This window comes from Martes martes, assembly GCF_963455335.1.
Source record: "Martes martes genome assembly, chromosome: 3".
In the NCBI taxonomy this organism is placed as follows: Eukaryota; Metazoa; Chordata; class Mammalia; order Carnivora; family Mustelidae; genus Martes; species Martes martes.
The window spans coordinates 165,481,395-165,505,203 of record NC_137890.1 but is presented as its reverse complement, the minus strand read 5'-3'; the positions used below and the strand labels follow the sequence as shown (position 1 = coordinate 165,505,203).

Below are 23,809 nucleotides of genomic sequence, written 5' to 3'. Positions count from 1 at the left end.
TGAAATCAATCTCAAAATTATTGTTAAGATTGCTTGTGGCAATTTTGATATCCACTCTGCCAACCCATTCTAGAAAATGTAGGGGAAACTGCTTTACTGGTCAATGTGATGGTTAATTTCGTATGACCCTGACTGGTCATGGAGGGCCCAGATTAATAATCTCTGGGTGTGTCTGTGAGGGTGTTTCTGGATGAAAGCAGCATTTAAATGAGCAGATTCAGTAGAATGCCCTCCCCAGTGTGGGTGGGTGTCATCCATTATATTGAGGGCCTGAATAGAATGATGGGGGAGAAAGGTGGAATTCCCCTCTTCTGCTTCCTGCTCTACTATCTGAGATAGAACATGTCATCTTCTACTGCCCACGGACTGGGACTTATGCCATTGGCTCGGCTGGTGCTTCGGGCCGCTGGACTTGAACTGAACGACACCACTGACTTCCCTGGGTCCCAGGCTTGCAGATCATGGGACTTCTCAGCTTTCATAAGTGCATGAGACAATTCCTTATAAAAAGTCCGTATCTGTATTTCTATAGCTCCATCTTCCATAGATACAGCTTTAATACAGTTGACTTTCTATCTTGCTGAACAAGTGGGATAGAAAATGCCAAGCCCTAGTCTGCCACAAATCATAAATACATGATCAACTACTCTACCTATTAATTAATATAGCTGATTCTAGAGAGGTATTTAACTAAGAAATAAACACAAAATAACCAGACATAACCCAGATTCCTTTTATTTCAAGGTCTATGTTTTAAAATATCTCTAGTAACACTAAACAGCATGCTCTCATTCTCTGAAGCCAGCTGCTCTTAAGGGCTTTAGTTAAGACACTGTAATAAGTCTTGAAACTGATTTTCAATTAACAAGGGCTTAGTCAATTGACAGTTTGTTTAATGAAATGGTATCATGATGGGAGCATTCATCCTTAAAACTATGGCTCTTATCATTTTTGTATCCCACATTCATTTATGATTTGATGAAATTTAGGAACTTTCTCCCCATCAAAACACACATATACATATCATTTACACCACGTTTTAGGGATACTCTTGGACCCCTCGGAGCCCCAATGTATTCTCAAGGATCCAACAATCCAGGATTAAAAGCCTGTGGTAAGGATGGGTAGCTAGTCACTACCAAAGGTATTAGAGAAGGTATAGAACTGTGGATGTTGGAGAAGACAGGCTGTATCCCTAAAAATGCTGAGAATACTGTAGTCCCCTCTTATCCATAGGAGATACACTCTAGGACCCCCAGTGGACACCCAAAACCACAGATAATACCAAATTCCATATATACTATGGCTTTTTTCCCCAATGTACATCTACCGATAAGAAAGTTCAATTTATAAATTAGGCACAGTATGATGTTAACTGTTGAAAATAGTAAAATAGAATGATATAATAATATGCCATAATAAGAGTTATATGAATATGGTGTCTCACTGTCTGCTGGAGATTCTCTCTCTCCCTTTCCCTCTGCCCCTCCCCACCGCTAACACATGCTCGCTCGCTCTTTCTCAAATAAATAAATAAATCTTTAAAAAATGCCTGTGGTATTATAATTGCCATTGTACAAACAAGGAAACGGGCATAAGGAAGTTAAGAAACTTGCCCTAAATTGCATTATCAGTAGTACGTGGGGGAGCCTAAATTCCAACCAAAGATCACTGTCTTAATTACACTCAGATACATACAGAATCTCATAAAACCGAAGTCTGATTTGCTAATGTGCTGTTCTCAAGGGCAAGGGCTATTTAGAAGTCAATGTTTTTTATCCTCTAACTAAGCACACTCAATTAAAACTTAAGATTTTATGTTCTAACCAAATGACAACCAAGAATTAATTGATTCAAAAACAGCAGGCATCTGGAAAAATTATGGAAAAGAGACAACCGGATTCCAGGTCTGTATACGGCAACTACTTTATTATTTTCAAATGCAAACTCTTTGCATTTAGTTTGCTATTTTACAATTTTACAAACTAGGTATAAAAGACCATAAATAAATGACATAAGTTATGTGTACCTAAAGTTCATGAAGGGAAGAAAAATACCTTGACAAAATAAAACAAAATAGAAAAATCTATGTCTAACTCAAGAGATCGCTCAAATTTCAGAACATGTAGGAGCCAAGCAATGTTCTGTTAATTTCCTTTTCGGTATGAACTAAATTATAATATGCCTTATACATTCTAATTTTAACCACAGTCCTTGCATATTCCAACATACCTGGAGTGATACAAAAAATAAATGCACTCTTCAGTGTGTATCAATGGTTGATGTTGTTTGGAGAATGTTAAATAAGTGAAAATATTGCTTCTAGAACTTTCCTTTACTGGTCAGATTTTGAGTGTCTTCAGACAAATATTGAGGCTATAAACGTGTATGGATTAATACACATATCCTTCACAGATTGAATCAAGAGTTCTCAAAACACACATACCAGCAGTGTAGTGAGCACAACCTGTCTTGAAAATAACTTTTTCAACACACCAGAACATTTCATCCATGACTGTTAAAAATAATTTGGGGCCAGTGGACACATGGTGAAGCTATGTGATTTGGTGCAGGGGAACAGCTTAATGCTGCCTAATGGAAGATCTGAGCAAGACTGAGCATCTGAACTCACTAGGCCAGCACGCGCTTATGGGGCTAGATACAGTCCCTGAAGCTGGCCTCCTGCCCTGATCTCTGGGGAAAGATGACCAGCTCAGAGATTCAACCTCATTTCTTTATACATATTTTTCAGGCATCAATGCATAGGCACATCCCTTTAAAAATATATTAAAGTCCCCCAAAAGGGGTGAATTAACTTTGTCACTCTGGCATAGCTATGAGAACACAATGCCACACACCCTGTCAGAATGTAATAAATAGTTATTGATGATTTTCTCTACTTACTCAACATGGGGTTCAGAATCTTTTTTTTCCCATTTTTTTTTCCCTGATTTGATGGTATAGCTTATGAAAATGGCCACAGTTTCTGCAAGCATAGCTTAGAATAGGCAAGGCAGCCACTCAGATTATGAAAAACGGCAGTATGTTGGCTGAAGTTTGGCATACGTGTCCTATCGGAACTGAATCTTCACACACGGGACCTCAGATCCTAGAAGGCTAAGGACCATCGGCGTTAGCTGCATATTGGTAACTGTAGAACTCTTCCTGTATACGGGGAACCTGAAATCACTTGAGGACATTTAATCCCAACGATGCTAACCTCAACAGTCACTGGCATGTATTTTTCTGTGACATTGAGAGACAAAGTATTAATCCAGAACACATCATCTCAAAGCTGACACACGCGTCTACGTTCACTTCCGGAAGTATATGAATTGCATATATTTTGTTCGCATTCAACGAGTCCATTTATGCAGGGAAACAAAGGCTACCTCTATTCCATTTGGGGTTACCAGACAAATTCCACCCCCTTCTCTCTCTCTCCCTCAAGAAACCGGCAATTCCGATGAGAAGTTCAATCGGAATTAGTGATTTTGATGATGGGTTGTCACCTGAATGGATGGACACTCTCAAATTACCCCATCGCCAAGGTGAAAATGCCTCCATCCTAAGCTGCAGACTTACTTATTACTAAGCTTAGTGTGGCAGCTACAAAATACACTTCTAAATACAGGACACTGAACATTTCCGGGCTATCTTTCTAAGGGGACCCATGAGGGTCCACCATCTCACGTGGCTCTTCATCTCCGAACTGGCAAGAAACCAAAACTCTCCGGGTGTCGCCTTCCACAACATTCACAGGCAGTGCTAAGCATGAGGTCCTACACTCACACGCACATACACCCGCGGACACGCACTCTCACACCTATGTACACACATCAAAAGAGATAAGTCAGCTCGTAGTTAGTCTAGGAAAAAAATATATTTATATCACGGCAATGGCACACCCTGGGTAAAATGTTACTTCAGCAATGCATATCATAGGCAGCTCATGGGAACTGGCTTTGCTTTGTGTGGAGGCACCTAACCTGGTGTCCATGGTACGACCTGTGGCCTCGCGTCGCTCGCCGCCGCGCGAAGGCAGCAGTGACATACAGGAGCGAGATATGGAAATACATATAAATAAAACCACGAGGAGTTTAGGAACAAGGGCTCTGCAGAGCTGGTGCCGCGAGACAGTACATTCCTCAAAGCAACGGGAGGACCCGTGCTGAACCTTGCCCGGCTGCGGTTTCTTTCACTGGGAAGGGAGATTCCAACGTCACCCATGCATTCTTCTCGGGTATGGGTGTTGTTTCATCAGTGTCTTTGCTCCAGGACTGGCATGAGCAGAAGCAGAAGAAATGTGTTTCGAAGGGACTGAGGAGGGTGTGTTCTGTTTTCTTCTGTGGGCTTTGTAATCAACAGGAAGGGCTGTGAGGCCAAGATAGCAGAGTCTACTCCCTGTAGAGAAAAGAACAGGAGTTGAGACAAAACAGCAGCCAAGATGGTCAGCCAGTTGTCAGCCAATATTGCAAGAAAGAAGACAAGCACGTAGAGTCGGTACGGCTCAGTAAGAAGTAACTCAGGAGGGAGAGCGTGGAGATCTCGCTTCTCTCCTCGGAAAAATGACAACTGGAGTAGCAACAAGAAAAACTGGCTATTAATAGCTTAATTATAACAACTCGAGGAAGATACCGTCTTACCCCTATCGAATGGACAAGGCTGTCAAACATAAGAAAGTTGAGCTACCATGTAGGTCACGTCCTACATGGTGAAGGAGTAAAGCTGGATTGGAACCCACACAGTCTGAGTCTAGAGCCATGCCTTAGCCACTGTGTGAACAGCCACTCTGCGGAAATGAAAATTCTGACTTTGAAAAATTGTGCAAGAGGAGAAAGGCTTAGTTGGTAAAGGGATGTGAAAGGCGAATCGTACTACCGGAAAAGCCTGAGCTACTAGCGCCCAGCCTTTCCAGAAAGGGAAATTGGGTATCTTGGGAACAAATCTGGAAATACCACAATCTGCCAATTTTCAACGCTATGATTGAAAAAATTCAAACCAAGAGATAAAAAGCACTGAATGCTTTTCTTAAAAAGTAACTTCTAATGAAGGAGAGCGTCTAGTAAAGGATTTACACGCCCTGCATGTAACAGGCACAAAAAGGGAGTGTCAGGGAGACGTCCGGCGTGGCAGCAGGAAAGGTTTACAGGGCTCGGGCCCACCAAGAACCAACCAGTCTCAGCTGTCCCATCAGTCTAGAACAGAACAAAATCAGCACGACACAACGGAGTCTCTGTGGCTCCTCTCCTCTCACTAATCAAAATGAATAATAAGGAATCTTCTCTTCTTTCCTTTGTGATAACTAACCACCAAGATTGCTTCAGACACCGTATCTCCCACCACAATGGCCGTGTTTAGCAGTGGATGACTTCAGGTGGGGAGCAAAGGATTAAGGCCAGAATCTATCTCCACAGATAATTTTGCTTGTTTTATTAAACCAATTCTTTATTTGCTTGTTTTGTACATATGTGTGTTTACGTATGTGAGCTACACATCAAATTTAGTTCCTTTGAGGTAAATAACCATTATTTAGTCCTGTAGGAAATACTTTAGAGAGAAATAAAGTTTTCTTATAAAATATTCAGACAGAGATGACTTCTTAAGCAATTTAAAATTCTAAATGTAGGTAAGGTTGTAACTACCAAGCCCTTCTGGAAGCCACTTGTCAACATCATTCATTTTGCCAATTATGAGGAAAATCAAAGAAAAGGACCCAGATCTACTTTTCCAGCTGTGTCTTCTCTGGGGATAATCAAATGCTCAAGGTCTGCCCTAGGCAGACACGTATTTACCTGCAGGACAAGGAGACATGAGTAGGACCTTTACAACTGATGGAGTACAACCAACACTGTATGGATATGCCCACTTTTTGAAAGTGATTTTATTTTGTTACTAGAAATTCCATTCTTAGAGGAGAAAAAGGGAGTCCCCCAAACATGTTTGTCTCCTGTGAGCTCACCAACACTCTTTTTCAATAGTTCCCAATGGGACGTAGGCTATTTGGGGACTCAGTGTATATGTTGAAAGGGTTGGATGTTTGAAGTGAGAAGTGTGGGAATATGAAGGATTATATCTCGTTAATTCCAGAATACTTTACAGTGGAGAAAAAGAAACCTTTGCTCCTTTGAATTCTGACAACTCCTTATTTGTGGGAACTGCTTGAACAAAGACCAAAGCATGTGGTCTATGTGGTATCATGAGGAAAGATGCGACTTTCACTGTGACTAAATAAACACCACATGGTTCCTTTGAATCTGTTAGGAAGACATCAAAGTGTCTTTACCATCCAGTTCTCTTCATTACAATGGGGTCTCGCTTTTCCATTTCCCCCTTCTCCATTATAAAATAACAATGTCATGAATTTCAAGGCTAAATGATAAAGGAATACTAGGTAGGTCTGCCACCTCTTGTATAGATACATGTTTATTTATTTATTTATTTTTAATTTATTTATTTGACAGAGAGAGGGATCACAAGTAGGCAGAGAGGCAGGCAGAGAGAGAGGGGGAAGCAGACTCCCTGCTGAGCAGAGAGCCCGATGCGGGGCTCGATCCCAGGACCCTGAGATCATGACCTGAGCCGAAGGCAGAGGCTTAATGCACTGAGCCACCCAGGCACCCCTAGATACATGTTTAAATCGAAGCCTCATAAATCCACACAAGGCAAAGCAGCTTCATCTGCATGGCTCCCACTACTGAACTCCATTTCACCCCACTCTGGCATGTCACAATACAACATTTGGGTTTGCGAGTGAAAGATGGATGAGTAACACTTGGAAAACACTGGAGGAAGAGTATACCTTCCTTCTGTGAAGTTCAGTCCATTCTGCCTAAGAGCATTTCATATACACTTGTAACAACGCCATGTGTTAGGAAAGGTGTTATTATTGAAGTATCATTATCTCTAATTTGCAGGTGGAGGGACTGAGTTATAAGAAACATGGAGTGAATTTCCCAGTGTCAACATCTCAGTTGGCTTTAGAATCCATAGCTGTCTAGATGCCAGAGCCTGGCTCCACGCCCTGGGAAACAATGGAACATTCCTATTGTCCTCCCCTTTCTCTTTGAAAATGTGTAACTTCACGGAAGCAGTAGAGTTTCACTTCAACTGTTACTGGATATTATTTTAGGCACTTAGAAAGCCCTTTTTGGCCTTTCCATTGGCCTGGATTCTAACTCATACAATGTGTTCAAATTAATATCCAGGAGGCAACCTTTGAATGTAGTTAAGATTTCAAGCCTCGCCCGATTATTCTGCACGTACCCAAAATGTGTGCTGAGAAATAACACCAGGACCTCGGCACAGTGTCCAGCATTAACTTGCTAGGATATCTTACAACTGACACACTCTCTCTTTTGAAATGTTCTCCCTTGTATGTTCAGTGTGTAGAAAAATACCTCATCCTACGTTGTTGCCTTGAAGCAAGCAAGGCTTCTAATCATTCAATGTATGCAAGGAAACACTCTTTTGACTTCCAAGATAATGGCATCATGCTACCTTATTCGAACTGGTCCGTGGAGACTGAAAACAAAATACATCACAGCTTTCCCGAAGGAAAAAACACATAGGTTTTTTGTTTTTGTTTTTGTTTTTGTTTTTTTTTACAGCAAGCAAAAAACCCACCAATATATCTGTCACCTTTGAACACGAATATCCAGAACTCTTAGGGTTCAGCAAAAGTGGTGATAAAACAAAAATGGTTGGAGTAGTTTAAAAAAAAAACAAAAAAAAAAACCGTATTTCACATCCTTCTGAACGGAAAAGCTTTTACAACCAATGCTGCAAAAAGGTTTTTACTAAACTGTCATGATTTGACAGCATCAAATTGAACATGCCTTGCTCTATAAGAAATAGCTTTCAGCATAACCAAGGGGGGTGTGGGGAAGGTCATTAAAATCAGCCAAGCTCGTGTTTAAAAGTGGTGAAAATGGAAGAGTTTAAGAAGTTAAAATTTGTCCAGCTGAAAAAGTTCGGTGTTTGTTTCTAGGAATAAACAAAGCCATTTAATTCACGTTTCAAGAAGAAAATTCTGGGATTAAATAGAAGCATCTAAGGCTAATGGTCTTGACGGACCAGCAGCGTGTTTTCCAGGAGGTCACATTCTGATAATGAGGACCTCAAGGTGAATTTTAAGTCTCGCTACTGACTTCTAGGTAAATCTTCCCTGGGCTGACCCTGTTTGGTGCAGGGGTTACTGAAGCAGGACAGAGAGTGAGAATAATGGAGATACCTTCCAGTACTTCTCAAACAGCCAAGTCTCCGAAGAGTGAGACATGATCCAAGGTTACAGGTGATTACTTGGTACCCAAAAGATACTCAGTAAATATTTGTGGCATGAATGGACAGCACCAAAAGGCAAGAGAAACCTTGAGTGAGAGAAAGCAAAGCAAGCGAGGCTCTAGGTGCCGTGTTTCCAAAACCTGACGTCATATAGATCCTAACTCACGTCTTCCCAGAACAGCAGGGAAGCCACACCGGTTTCCACACTACTCTCTTCTCCCATTGTCAAGAGAGGACTGCAATCTTGAAAGAACCCCAAACCAAATGATAGACGTGAAAGAATATTTATTGCCCAGCGTTTCAAATTAGATCAAGTTAAGAAAAAAGTTTTCAATGGAGAAAGAGTGCTGAGGTTTTGGTTTGCCTTACCTTGTAGGTTTGGGTTTGCTTCTTTAAAGGAGGGAAGTGTGAAAGTTCCCTATTCAAGATTGTCATGGTCCGCTATCCATAAGGTAGTTACAGTAAGTTTGTAGAGTCCCAAAATACGGACTTTATATGGCACAGCCTCAGGCCCAAAGAAACAGACCTTGTCTGTCCAGTGATGGGGAGGTGCTTGGGTTTTATTATTATTTTTTATTATTATTATTTGAAATCCACTTTCTTTTTCTTTCCAGCCCCTTATGTCATCATAAGCCAACAGGGGGCCCAAGCCCTGAAGGAGCAACACTCATGAGCCACACGGTTTTCACCTAGGTTGTTTCCTATGGTAGGAACCAAGCCTTAAAAGCTACAACTGAGTCCTTCCAGAATGTTCCTGGGCATGGTATCCATTCCAGTGAAAGCAGGATGACGGTCATTTACGCCACAAACAAAATACTGCAGTTGTAATTCCCATTGGAGAGAGGATCAAGGACGTCTCGGAGAAGCTGAGTGTCTGGCAGCAACTGCGGCATCAAACTCGGAGGTGGTGTTTCTATTTATATACGTACATGTATTTTACAAACTGGTGATGGACGGAGTACTTCTGAGAAACAATTTGTTCCAGGTCTTATTTCAAACGACGGCTGTCATTTCTGCGAAGCCCCACAGTTTCGGCGATCTGTACACCAAGCAACACTGCGGGTATTGATTTTTTTTTTTCCCTTAATTTCCGAGGGCGAAGACGAAGTAAAAAAAGTGCAGTTCTTCAATTAAAGTGCATGGATGAGGTAAACTAATTTCAAGAATTTCGAGTTTATTCAGTACTGGCTCAGACAGGAACCATTCTGCCATGGATCTGCTGCATTTGGGTTCTCATCGCCTGGACACTGCTCAAAATCTTATTCTGGTGTGTGACGGCTGTGATGCCAATTCTTGCCAGGTCCCTGGAGGTGGGGGAGAAAAAAAAGAGAGCCAGAAAAGTTACACGAGCGGAGAATCTCGTTTCCAGGCTTCATGCAGACACACATTTGAAATCAGCCACAATTCATACAGCACAACAAGGCAGGTGTATTCAAATGTTTAATTAAGCAACTGAACAGCAACAATGTAGGTGCTTTAGAGGCTCTGGAAAATTATACTCAATCAAAATGAAAGGCATTCCAGTTTTCTTTTCTTTTTTTTTTTTTTTTAATGAGGAGGATGATAATGCAGCTCAAAGCAAAAAAAGAAAAATACTATTAAATCTAGATTTACCCTTTGGTGTTACATCGCTGAGTACTTACTCCTGGTTCATGTGCACTACCGCCTCTAGTGTGGTATAACCAGCAGCCGTGAAGTTATCCTTATACCGGTCCATTTTAATGGCCTGGAGCCAATCGCCCACTGACACCACGGCAGAGAATTCAGGGGAGCTTGGATCCAACAAGGCAGTGTTAGGTCTGGTAAGGGAATGAGGGAGCGGAGACAGACAAGAATGATCAGTGAGACAGCAAAACTCAAAGTCAGACTGCCTAAGACAGGTGCTGAAACGCCAAGGACAGGCTTTTTAGAGGGTCTGCCTATCGTTCCATGGCATCAGGTTTTTCGTTTTTTTGTTTTTTTGTTTTTTTGGCTCTAATTTCACAAAGTTGCTAAAAGTGTGTATCCATCACCTTATCTGTTCTTAATTGCACTTCCTGCATTTGTTTTATGTGGACTTCTTAGTACATTAATGATTATACAGGTCTTTCAATATTCTTGCCTGGGATAAAGACTGCGGGAGACCTTGTGGCTGAAACTGGTTCAGTCTTTGCCGGAAGAGTGCAGTCCCTGCCGGCACAGAGTATTACATACTTGAGGACAGCATCTATGGAAACCCTAGTGAAGTATGAGTAAGGAAAATTGTGAGCTTGCAACTTGCCAGACTCGACGAAGCGGACAAAACAGCAAGAGTTCAAGTCCAGCATGCTCCCAGCCAGGTTTGCAGGCAGGCTCAGTGCATTCAAACAAACTTGGGACAGCAGGGAGTTAATGCCCTCTTTAATCAGCCCATGCCTGACCAGCACGTGTGCCAAGACAGGAGGGAAGAATGGCCACTTTGATCACTGCTTGGATTGTGGAATGTGCTTCTCGTATTCCCTCTTGGATAATCATTTCAATGAATTCTAAGCACTTTTTATTAAGTTATTTATTAGTTTATGCATTTCTCAGGCCAGGTGTTTTATGTTAGGCCACTGTCAAGAGTGACAACAGCTGAAGGCAGGAATTTTGCCATTGCTCATGATATTGATACATAACAAAACACCTATTTATGGAAGCATTTATTAAGAGAATTATAGTCATCTTCAACATCAAACTACTTAATAATTCCTGGATAGACCTTCACAAGGTATTTTATACTGACTGTGACATGGGTACTTGTTTAAATTCTCTTCAACTCCCATTTCCCTAGAAATTACAGAATGTGGTTGATCTTAACATTTTGACCTAATTTTCATCCCAAGACTGTGTTGCTCGAATATAAACACTAAATCAGAATATCATCATTACTGAATTTTAACCAAAAAAAATTTTTTTCCTATGGAAAGAAAATTAAGTCAATATAATGCCTTGATTAATTTTCCACATAGCAGAATTAATCCAATTCCTTTGTTTTATAATTTTTACCTGTTACTTTAATTTGCATTACTTCTTTCTTATACAACTGTTCTACCAAAGACATGTTTTATCAGTTTTGTGTCTTTGTGAGCTTTTATGTACATTATTCCAATTAAGTTTCTCAGTAAAATTCTGTAAATTTTTATGGCACGAATAATCAGGATTTAATTCTTCCCCCAATAACAAACAACAGCACAGAGGATTTTAACATTATTGTTAATGTTTACAAGTAATACTTATCTTTAGACAAAGACCAATAGTTTGCATTTCTAACTTAAAGCCAAGAGCATTAATAGGGCCACATGTAGGCACTAGGTACCCAACAAGGTCAAAATGACCTAAGGATGAAAAATACCCTCACTCAATATCAATTAACTCTAAGCGTCACTCTCAAGCTTGTTCTGGAAGTCTCTGCTCTTTGTGGAACACCATGACATGTGCCCAATTTTGTACTGAATCACATACAACGTTATACCACATCTCATTATTAGCAAGCAGTAATAAGCATCCAAGGTACTGAAGTACCGTCAGCGAGAAAAATTTAGAATTGAGAAGAGTATGCCCAGTGACTCAATTTGTTCTCAATTTGTTCTGCATAAATGGTACAAAGCACACATTATGCAATATTGGTAACTAAAGAGTTTCTTCCAGCAGGAGAAACAAACACCAAGTACCAATGAACCTGCCTTAAGACACTCAGACAATAGCCATGGGATCTGGAGCCAGAGATCCAAAAGCTGAAGGAAGTTCACCTTGGAACAGAAGAGGCCACCTACACCTCTTGGAAAGCTGAAGAACAAGAAATAGCCCAGAAATTCCAGGAGATTTTTTTTTAAGTCACTTGACTATCAAGTGGCAGAAATAATATGTGAATTCAGCCCCGTATTACTTCAGAAGAGCTTGATCATGAAGCTGTTGGGATTGTGGCCAGTGCTAAGGGATCTGAAAGTCTAAAATAATAGAGGGTCCTCTTCTGTCTGTTCTAGATTCTTTTCTTCATGCATTGCAATAATCAGTATATACCACAATCATTAAGCTAAGTCTTCAGAAGACTGGAGGAGATGCTCATAGCACTGACCAAGACTGGAAGATCTTGAATATCATGGGGAAAATGTTCTCCTATTCTTTTTTTTTTTTTTTAAAGATTTTATTTATTCATTTGATAGACAGAGATCACAAGTAGGCGGAGAGGCAGGCAGAGAGAGAGGGGGAAGCAGGCTCCCCGCTGAGCAGAGAGCCTGACGTGGGGCTCGATCCCAGGACCCTGAGATCATGACCCGAGCTGAAGGCAGAGGCTTTAACCCACTGAGCCACCCAGGCGCCCCATGTTCTCCTATTCTTAACTCAGGGTCATGAAGAACCTTGGGGAAGTACAGATTTGGAGGTGAGTCAATGCCTCACTTCTTGCAGGCCTGAAGCAGCTGGCCAGTTGTCTTATGCTGATCTTCTTATATAATAGCAATGGTGGTCTATACCCTTCCAGATGGGACAGGTAGCTAGGGATCCTGAAGCTTTCACTAGTGAGGCCCAGTCTCCAGGTAGGAAAGTTTTTGTTGAATTATAGACTTGCAGTATCCTTACCTCCTCTCTGGACTGATAATGCTTCTTCCTTTTGTGCTTTCCAATGAAATAACTACCTCCTTCACAGGTGGTTCAAGTCTATTCATTTTTTAAAACCCCTCTCAAACATTCATACGCATGCTTCGTAACCTGATCAGTTTCTATTTTGGTCCTGTTTCCTTCTACTCATGAAAGACTCAAAAAAGAAACTTTCAGAACTGAAACCAAATGCATTTCTTGCTTTAAAGCCTTTAAGCACCTCTAACACTTTACAAGTCAACTTAAAACTACAGTGCAGGAAAAGCTGTCCTTGGCTCATTTTTTACTAACCCAGTGTTCCTTTCCCTTTCCTAAATACAGCATCTCGTGACCCGCATGTCTTCCCAAAGTCCATATCGTGTGTCTCCCTAAATTTTCAGGTCTAGCATCATCAAAGAAGCACCTTTGTTATTTCTTTGCTCCTGGTTCGTTTTTGTTGATAATATTATTTTTTAAATTTGTTTTCTTACGATTATTTGAGGCCTGACAGGTATTAGGCTCTTCAACACGGTAAACAAAATCATCATATACACTCCGTTAACTGAGAAAGAAGCCACCCCAGTTGCAGAGAGCTGTGCAGTGGTCTCTGACAAACAGGCAGGAATTCCAGGGAGCCAGCACTTGCCTGCCACCTCTAATGTATCCTTTCATACATCACTATTAAGCAAGCATGGCCGACCTGGAGCTCTCGGTCCCCGTCCTCTTCAAGCTGTTGGGGTTGCGGATGAGTTTGTCCAACATGTTGACAATCTGCCCGAATTTCGGCCTGTCACTCCGCTCCTTCTGCCAGCAGTCTAGCATCAGCTGATGGAGTGCAATGGGGCAGTCCATGGGAGGGGGCAGCCGGTAGCCTTCTTCAATGGCTTTAATTACCTACCAAAAACAACGGAATGATATATAAGCTGCCAGGGAAGCTGTTATTAGAGAGCCACCCTCCTGACCGGCAAGTTCCCCGCTCATCCAGCTGCCAGCAAGCTTGAGCATGAGAACAGCACCAATGTCTTCACAGAAGCCACTGCTGGAACTGAGTATTGCTGGCAACAGGGCAGGGAAGCCAGCTGTTGCTATGCGGTGTTCTCAGACGGCAGGCAACTGTCAATCTGAAATTCTAAAGGGAAGATGCATCAATGTTGCCAAGCGGTTAGAACATAATCAGATCAACAACCTGGTGGTGGTGGCCTGGCCCTGGGAAATCACGTGGCAATGACCCTCCCACTTCTGCTATCCAGCAGCAGCTAAACCCTCTCAGCAAAAGGGACTCTAACCTAGTGTTAAAGACCTTCCTTAAGAAGCGTTAATGGTTGCATCCAAGATGGAAGCCCCTTTTATCATTTTAAGCCTCTGTCCACTTGCTCAGACAGCTCATGGGACAAATACAGAAGCCCACCTTCCAGACCTCCCAATCCAGAAGACACTACCTCTCTCTAAAACAGCACTCTCCTCAAACGCTCTAGATGCCCAACTATTGTTACTTTTGGAAGACCAAAGGTGTTAGTAAGGATATTTGAAAAAAGTGTTAGCAAAGAAAATTAAACAAACAAACACATTTCTTTTAGGACATTCCCATTTTGAAAAGAAGAAGTTATAATGGTAGATGGTAATTATCTTATTGCTCAGTTCTCCCTGCTTAATAAAACATAAGCAAACCATTCAACAGTCTTTCTTCTCATTCTACTTTTTCTAATCTGTCTTTACAGGTATTATGGTATTTTTCTTACTGGCATCTTGCTAAGCCCCTCTTCTTTAGGGCGTGAATCCCAGTAATATAATATCATATGACTCATGCCAAATTTAAGGAGGGGAATTATTTCATAACTTCTTGGCCACTCATCAGCATTATTTATGGGCATCCTATGAAATTCTGGACGTGCTTTTGTTTGTTTGGAGATTTTTTAAAGTTTTATTTGTTTTAAATCAGATTTTTTTTTAACACTTCGGTAGAAAAAAAAAATCAGTTTTTTTTTTTTTTTTCTGATTTTCTGAAATGCAGCTGTCAGCGAAACCACCAGAGCTGTAGCCATCTCAATGACCATGTTGGCGTTCACCCTCCCATAGGGTTTATTTACTGTCCAAAAATTGGTCTTCAACAGAAACAGTTAATTCAGTTGGGTCCAGTTTCTATGTATCAGTATGACTATTGTCTTTTTAGCTAGCACACAGTTCAACAATCATCTTGTGATTTATTAAGCCCTCTGATCCTTTTTTCTCCCATGTATGTTTGTCAACATCCTGTTGTATTAGTACTATTTACCACTCCTTCTAGTGTAGACTTCTATATGCTATCTTACTAAACATTATTCTATTTACTTCTAGCAATTACATTAAGTCAGTTTGATCTTCGGACTTTCTTTTATCTTTCCAGGTGCATGGTGTTGACTCTGGACTTGATGAAAACATTTCACATTGAATTGATGAGAATGAGAGCAATATTGGGCTAATGCCAGGGTAACACAATTTGTTATAAACCCTCAGACTGCTTAATACTCTTTCATTAGCTCCCTCTCCACTGCCAGCTTGGAAGATGGCTTGTGGGTTAACAAAGCATATTTTCTCAGTTTGCTGCTGAATGTTTTTGGGGGGGGGGACGCTGAAGAGCAAAACAAACAAAAAACTTGGTAAGTTTGCCATATTTTCAATAGCTATTTTGATTCTATTCACCATATGCCAAATGAATTCTGATGCAAGTAATTCCCCAGTTACATTTCCTATCGATCCCTGTTCTACACAGAACCCAACAGAGACAAATACACGTGAATGACTAATCAATATTATTTGTGGGAGAGACATGGCTTCAGATGTTCTTCATGGATAAAGCCAGACAACTGAAAGTTTAAGACAATAAAAACTGTTTTCGTATAATATAGAAACTGTCAAAACTACAGGCCTGAAAATATTTAGGGCAGGAAAATGGACAGCATCTTTTAGATGCCCCGCTCTTATGAGCATTTGGTCATGACTCTCAACTGAAATGAAGTTTAAGTATCAAATCATTAAATGAGTAAACATATGCACTACTTGCTCCTGTAGGTAGTTTCCGTCCCTCTGAAAGTCTCTAATCTGAAACCAAACGTTGCTATAAGGTAGGACCTGGAAGGTGTCTGTGACACAAACAACAGATTACACACCACTCACCTCTATAGTTTTGTCCCCGCCCCCCCCAGCCTGCGATTACCTATCAGTTATGCTAGCTACTGGCTTTCTTCCTATCTGCTATGAACCTTTCTTTGTAACTTACAGATAACACAATGTCAACACTATCATTCCTCTTAATCTGGTTAGAGAATTCTTTTTTGCCCCACTAGACATGGAGTGCATTAGCTTCTCCATTGCTCTGAATAGTCTTTTATCGATAAGGTAAACAGCATCTTACTTCCTGAGTGCGTCTGGTTCTTCATTTAATTGTCAAGACTTCGCAACTTCCTGTTTGTCCAGGATAAGGCAGATGGGCAGAGGGCATTCCATATGAGAAGGATTTTGTAAAAGATGATTTTTCTCCCAAACTATAATTTTTATCATTGATGAATTGAATACCATGCCTTTGTAAACATCTTCTGCTAATATTTCACTTCACATATATAAGTAACTAACAAGTGTTCTGGGAAGACCCCCTGGTTTAAGATTTTTGTTTTTGTATTTTTTCCCCCTTTCACACTGGAGATGTTTGTAATTAAATTCTATTACTCTGGAATCTTATTAGTGCCATTATTGAATGGTTTTCTGAAATTGCAGGCATTGTGGATACTCCCTTACGAAGTCGTCCAGATGGTACATTTAAAGGGATGTGCATAATTTACAAAGGGTCATTTAGAGAAGCTTTATTTTAGAGTCCTCAAGGGGCAAGCTCTAATTACAACTATGCCAGCTTTAAAATATTCACTAGTTTTCTTCCAATAAACCTGTGGTGTCAATTTTTTCACATGTGAAATTTGTGTTTTTTGTATATCCTTGTATTTTCTTAAGAATTCAAAGTTGAATTTTGTTTCAGTATGGATTTGAGCATTAATCAAGTAAAATACTGTTCCTTATCACTCATCCGTCCACCTATGTAACTATCTCCTGAATCTGTCTTCCATACTATCCCATTTAAGCCACATAATTTTGGGCCTTGAAATCCATGACCATAAGGTTTAATAGATTACTACATCCGTTTGTGTTGAGAATCTTGCATTCCATGTATCATTTCAAGCTCAGCCCTCACTCCATCATATGCTGATGCGATCCTTCCAGAATTTCAATGTGAAGACATATTTTAGAACATAAAGACTCACGTCTTGATTGGACATATCCCAATAGGGTCTCTCTCCATACGACATCACTTCCCACATAACGATTCCATAGCTCCATACATCACTCGCTGATGTGAATTTACGATAGGCAATTGCTTCTGGCGCGGTCCACCGGATAGGAATCTTGCCACCCTGTGAACATTCAAGCCATAAGTTATTCCCTAAGTACATCACTGATGTGCCATTTCAGTCACTGAATGTTGTTACTGTTTGGAAGCAGGTCAACAGCATTCCTGAGATAGCTCTCCAAACAACAGTGAGAGACTTGTTTATTTTAGCTAGTCTTCGAGGTTGAGACACTTCTCCTCATAGATTTTCTCTAGTCACAAGGAAGTGAGTAAGTAATCTGTTTAATTATTTTTAAAAAGTCTACCTATTACCTGAGCTCTGCTTTCAGGCAATATTGTAGAAGAAAAGGAATTTCAGGTTTTACAGAATGCTTATGTCATCATGGTCTATCAATGGATGTGCCACGGAGACTCTTGTTGACTTCTTGCTGGATTCTCTCACTCAGCAGCACAGAGGCAGTATTTAGTATCACTTCTGAAATCATGAACTGTGGAAGTTAAATATGACCACACTGTGATCCTACTTTTATATAGCATGAGAAACATGTTTAACATGTTTAGAAGATAATACATCACATAGTCTCTCAGCAAAAGCCAAATACCAGACGTCAGAGCTGTTACTGTCTTCAGTGGAGTGAGGACACCCACAAAAATGGTAAAGCAATTGAATATTACTCAGGAAAAGTTTAAAATGCTGTTTTCTTGTTTTGTTTTGCCTCAAATGTCTATCGTTCGATTATACTTATGTGAAAGGTATTTTTAATTGAGTTTCGAATTTCTTAAGGTTCCATCTGGGGAAATTAATGCAACTTGAATTCAGACCCTTAAGCTGCTCAAGAGAACATCATTTCAAAGTCTGATTTACCAAGGCTACTAAACAAGACAATAAATTGTACTAGAAATTGCACGATTCTTACTGGCACTTACTCTGAAAACTCTTCTGGTGCTCACTCTGAAAACCTAGTGTGTTACATTTCCACTTGTTCTATACAGAGGATACTTGTGCTGCGTTCTACCTTCCTTAACTATTTGGGTAAGGTTTTATCTATGTAAATGCTCATTCTAGAAGCCGCCTTTAACTTTCCTCTCTCCAAATACTGGAAAAAGAATTAAAGATCTTTAGCATTCACAAAGATGCATTCTTTCCTAACTGAAAGGACTTAGAATTCAAAAGTGGATATATGTGTAGTGTAGACTCAAAACTAGAGCCAAAGAAAATGAAAACTACAAGGAAAAAAAAAAAATAACCAACCAACCAACAACTCAAACAAACAAACAAACACAAAAACACAATGCTTAGGGTTGCTAATGCAAAATGAGCACCAAAGGAAGAAAACGTCTGGTAACTGTCTGCTTCTTATTGATTTCAGCAGTGCCAGCCCTAATGGCCAGTAACTTTTATGATTCTGCTTATTTCCTTACTATCTTATATTCAGCTTGTCCAGCTAAGATAGCATAGCCATTAAATGTATCCTGATAACTCTTAACTGTGCCCCCAATCCAGCTTATCTACCAGTAGCAAAATGAAGGCCATTAGATACTAAAAATTCTCGCATAGTGTAAATGTTTTATAAATCTTGTATCTATAGTCCCAGATTCAGTAGCCAACCAACTAGAAACATTGCTCTGTCTTGTTTAAAGTAAGAAAAAAAAATTTTTTTTTTTAAGATTTTATTTTTTTTGTTTATTTGACAGACAGAGATCCCAAGTAGACCAACAGGCAGGCAGAGAGAGAGGGGAGATCCAGGCTCCCTGCTGAGCAGAGAGCCCGATGCAGGGCTTGATCCCAGAACCCTGGGATCATAACCTGAGCCAAAGGCAGAGGCCTTAACCCACTGAGCCACTCAGGTGCCCCAGAAAATGTTTTAATAATAGATAAGAACCAAAGAGAAAATATAAAACAGGAAGGAAGGAAGGAAGGTAGGAAAGACGGGAGGAAAGGAGGGAGGAAGGGAAGAAAAATTAAGTGTAAAAACTGCAAAAAGTGAAGCTCTAGTTTGCAGTAGTCACACATCTTGAGGCAGTTTCAAAATCCCTCAGAAACATGGCTTAAAAATGAATGCGTGGGCATGAAGAGGCTCTGAATGATGAGGAAACTTACAAAATCACAAAGGGCTTAAACATCAAAGTGAGAAAAGAGGAACAGTTTCATCAGAGTCAAAACCCAGAGGTCATAAATCCTCCTTACCCTGGTGGTGTAAGCGGCTTCCGGATCATCCTCAAGCACTCGTGACATGCCAAAATCCGACACTTTGCAGACCAAGTTGCTGTTTACCAGAATATTCCGCGCAGCTAGATCTCTGTGCACGTAGCTCATATCAGATAAGTACTTCATCCCAGACCCAATGCCACGAAGCATGCCCACCAGCTGAATGACAGTAAATCTGCCATCATTCTTCTGTGTAGGAAAGGAACGAGAAACCATCTCATTAGCATGAGGTCTAATTAATTTTCACCAGACATTTATTACTTGAATCTTTTTTGGTATCTGTATCAAGTATGCAATGAAACTCAACATTATTTCCGGACCTTTCTGAACAAAGTCACTTATTCTTTACTAGAGTGCATCCTAGGAGCTGGGTTTGCTTCCTGTAGTAGATGGAAATTATCCAACTGTAATGAATCTACCGCTCAAACAGCCCCACCACGCAAGAATGAATCTAATACTACCTTCATTGAACATGGATTATTTAATAGCCTTTAAAAATCACATCATTCTCTATGTCTCCTCTTCCTCCCTTGCCCCATTAAAAAAGTCCATGAATACAACCAAACAGAATGGACACAAGGAGTCTGTTAGAGTCTTCTAAATACCAACATTCTTGGGTTTAATATAAAGTAGTCACGTACCCTGAGGAATGCATCCAAAGAGCCATTCTCCATGTACTCTGTTATGATCATTACTGGTTTACCTAGAGTTTTCAGAAAGAAAAACACAAACCCTTGATGAGCACTGCAGTTAATGAGATAAAAATGGGCTGTGCACAATTTTACTGCCAAGACACCTGTCTTGCGCGATCTAATTTAATTAAAACAAGCCAAGCTTATGCCTCAGCTGTGGGGAGCTAGGAATGAAATATTAAAAGGACGGGTAGGTTTAAATTCCATCTGGAAGGTTAACCCTTTGGGTGGCTTGTTGACAAGGTCTTTAACTAAAGTGGCCTCTGGTATCCAGGGAGCACATGAACGGATAATTGCTCTCCCAAGCAAAAGGGGAAGAAGATAAATGGGCAGGTCTGTGTAAAGGCGAAAAAAATCTTTAGGATAATTAATTTATTTTGTCCCCAGAAGAGCCACTTGTGTGATGCTAAAGCAATCAATGGATAGAGAAACTTTTTTACTGATTTAGAGAAACCCAAGTTTCTGGAAGCAGTAACTACACTGAATACTTCATCACTCAAACACATCTCAAACCGTGAGCATGCACAATATTAACCGCCCCCTTCCCCCCTCTGCCCACCTGACTTGCTAGGGTCAGGAGCTGTATACTTTCTTTTCCTTTTTATAAAAACAAAAACAAAACAAAACAAAAAAACCTTAATTCTATTTGCTCCCTTAAGCCAACAACCTCAGCAACAACAAACAATAAAAATCAGAGAAAAGGTTCAGTAAATTATTTCACCTGAGACAGCAAGTTAATTCAGTACTAGAACATTCTCGCTCCCCCTCACCTGTTCCCCCCGACTCCCACAAAGAGAACAAAATTATTTTAAGGTTTGGGAGAAGTAGGGGGAAATAATCCTCTCATTTCACTTTGGTTTTCTTTCTGAGGAACTCAGGAAATAACCATTCTTTAGTTTCTTAATTGCTATGGGCTCAAGGTCTGAAATTCCTTCTTTCTACATGGTACTTGTGGGAGGGGTGGGGAGGGGAGCGTAAATCCTCCGTATTTTACTAAAGGATAGATAAAAGCAAGAGAACATAAAAGATTTCCTGGGAGGAAAATAAAATGCTAGTTTGATAAATCAAAAATATTCACTTTCATTGCTATACTTGTGGACTGTTTGGACTTAGACATTCAGTCAGGGAAAATGGACTAGGATATGTCACTGCTGAAAAGTTCCTGTAATTACTCTAAACCAATACCTTTCCCACCCAGAAAAGACTCTGTTCTGATGTGGGGACAGGGGGAAATGTCTTCATCTCAGAGGGAAAAATTAGGAAGAGCAGTTTTCAAAGCCGTCCAAGTTACCATTTTTTTTCCCACTATGTGTTTGGTGTCCTGTCTAAGAAAGCATTCCAAGGTAAAACTTTGGAAACAATACCATGGAGACTTTCTTTACAGTGATGAACAAAAAGCTGGCAGAAAAACTGGAAAGTGTGGTGTAGATCAAAGGCCGAAGAAAAACCATTTCCCGTCTCTCCCCTTGGCCGGAAGGAGTGGTCTCTCTACCCCTTTTCTGTCCTCCCTCAATATAATACAATACATAGGAAGCTCGTGGTTTCAGACTCCTTTACGCTCTACATCTCTGGCCACAGACAGACCAAATACATCTAAAGGACTTTTAATGAACCCGCTTCAATCAAAAGATACTTTGTCAATTAATGAGAAAGGTTGACTCTCTTGCATTAACACCTACTCTAATTTCACCAGATCCCTCTGGAGGTGTGGATAAGAGAGTAGAAGATCCAAAAGAGGGGGGGGGGCGGGGGAGAGGGGAGAATTTATAGTCTCCCCGACAATTTAAAAAGTTACTCAAGTAACTGCTGGTAATGAATTCACACGCTTCCACACCACCTTTGCACCCTCACACCTCCCTCCTCTGACGGTTGGCACCATCTTTACAATTTTTCTGCCTTCCTTGTTCTGTTTATTGAAAGTATCCATTTGTCAGAATCTTTATGAGCTCTCCAAGAGAAACAGAGATGAAGGTCTCCATAGGCAGAGGGGCTTATAAAATGGGTCTCAGCTGCGCTCACGGATGGACAGGGCTCCTCCCCTACAACAGGCAGGGTGCAGTGAGGGGAGGCCAGCGTCGGGGGAGGGGGACAATGCCTCTGGTGGAAATTTTAAATCATTTTAATTCAGTGACAACTGCATTATGCAAATGCATCCAGTCGTTTATAACAGTTACAGCTGTAATAGCTACGGGTTTTAGAGGCGCGGTGGGACTTTAATACAAAGATCCCCTGTTTCTTCTCTCTTCTGCAGAGGTGCTATGAAAATCACTGTCTGCAGCAGGAAAAACACCCCAAGCTGAACAGAGCCTCCTTTTGAGAAAATGGACCTGCAGAAGTATTTAAACAGAATGTTATCTTTCAATTAAAGTAGTGAAGGGCTCTGGGCAGCCCTGAAGGCCACGGGCAACAGAAAAATATCCTGTCTGTAAAACTAATCTTAAAAAGCAAATAGAGCTATTCTATGCTAATTATAGCCTTCGCCTGAGGTAGAAAATTATATACCCTTAGCACCAAGGTTCCGTTTCTGAAGGACTCTGAAGATAGGGAAAGACATTCTTCTTAGGACATAGTAATACCAGTTTAACACCTAGGGAAGATTTCTGTTGTTGTTGTTTAAATTTGCCAAGCATTATGCTAAATACGGGAACTACTTCATCCAAAAAAACCTGCTGAGGCAAGTTCTATTTTTATCTTTATGGTACAGATGAGGAAACTGACGGTTTGAGCAACGAGTCAAGACCACATGACCTCTGAGCAGGAGCGCTGCCAGGCGCGTCTCTGGTCACCTCTCTGGCCACAGGGCCAAAGGGTCTCTAAGTCTGGTCCTAGGAACAAGCGCTTTGGCTTACCTACCCGCTCTGTAGAAATGCGAACTCACCGCCCCATCCCCACCTGCTCAGTCAAACCTGAGGATGCGGTCCAGGAAGGCATTTTAACACATTTTCCAGAATTCTGATGTCGGTTCAAGGATCTCTGAATAAACATACACTTCCTCTCGCTTTTTAGTAACCTCCTTATTTTCTCTTCCTAAAGGTCCCGGACTCCTGTGTCTCACTTCCCTGCTCTGCCCCAGACGGCATGTCCAACGTTGACTTGTTTACCTCCCCTTCCATCTCCACTGCACACCCGCCCCCCCCATCCCTTCGCCCACTCTGCACATGCTGACCGAGGATGCTTTCCGTAGGCACCCTGAATCAAGTTGACGGAACCCTGGCCTTCCTGGAGACATAGCCCTGGGGCTTACAAGATCCTTGACTTGTACTCAGGTAGTAGGTACCGAGGCTCCTGGAACAGAGCCATGTTCAACAACAACGGCTTCGGCTGGACTGTCCGTCCGTGTGGTGCTTTATAAATTGGTCTTAGCCAGCCTTACAGATGTATTCAGGGTTTGCTTCACAAAATGCATCTGTTGAGCTGTGTCGTATTTTAACTGAAGCGTGGTTCACAGGCTTGGGGAATGCTAATGGGCTAAAAAAAGGGAAGGTTCATCCAGGTGTTACTGTAAATAGGTGCTGAACAGCAACAGCCATAAATCAGGCAGAGCAGACAAGCAAATCCCCCAATATAATAAAGATTTCCAAGATTCACTCCCTGCATCTGGAGCCGAAGCTTCAAGCACAAGGTGTGGCGAGGTTTTGTTGTGGTTTATATGAAAAGTACTTAAATTTTATTTTG

General features: G+C 40.9%; 1 protein-coding gene across 1 annotated transcript in view; it reads right to left on the bottom strand.

Moving 5' to 3' along the window:
* Nucleotides 1-1,909: 1,909 nt before the first annotated feature.
* EPHA4 (EPH receptor A4) overlaps nt 1,910-23,809 on the bottom strand; it is a 143,571-nt gene continuing 121,671 nt past the window's right edge. The window contains exons 12-18 of the mRNA XM_080798695.1: nt 20,084-20,145; nt 19,422-19,631; nt 17,148-17,297; nt 13,559-13,752; nt 9,927-10,082; nt 8,653-9,587; nt 1,910-4,404 (exon numbers count right to left, since the gene is read on the bottom strand). Coding sequence (XP_080654821.1) covers nt 9,473-9,587; nt 9,927-10,082; nt 13,559-13,752; nt 17,148-17,297; nt 19,422-19,631; nt 20,084-20,145 — 887 coding nt within the window. The 3' untranslated portion in view covers nt 1,910-4,404; nt 8,653-9,472. The remainder of the gene's footprint in view (nt 4,405-8,652; nt 9,588-9,926; nt 10,083-13,558; nt 13,753-17,147; nt 17,298-19,421; nt 19,632-20,083; nt 20,146-23,809) is intronic.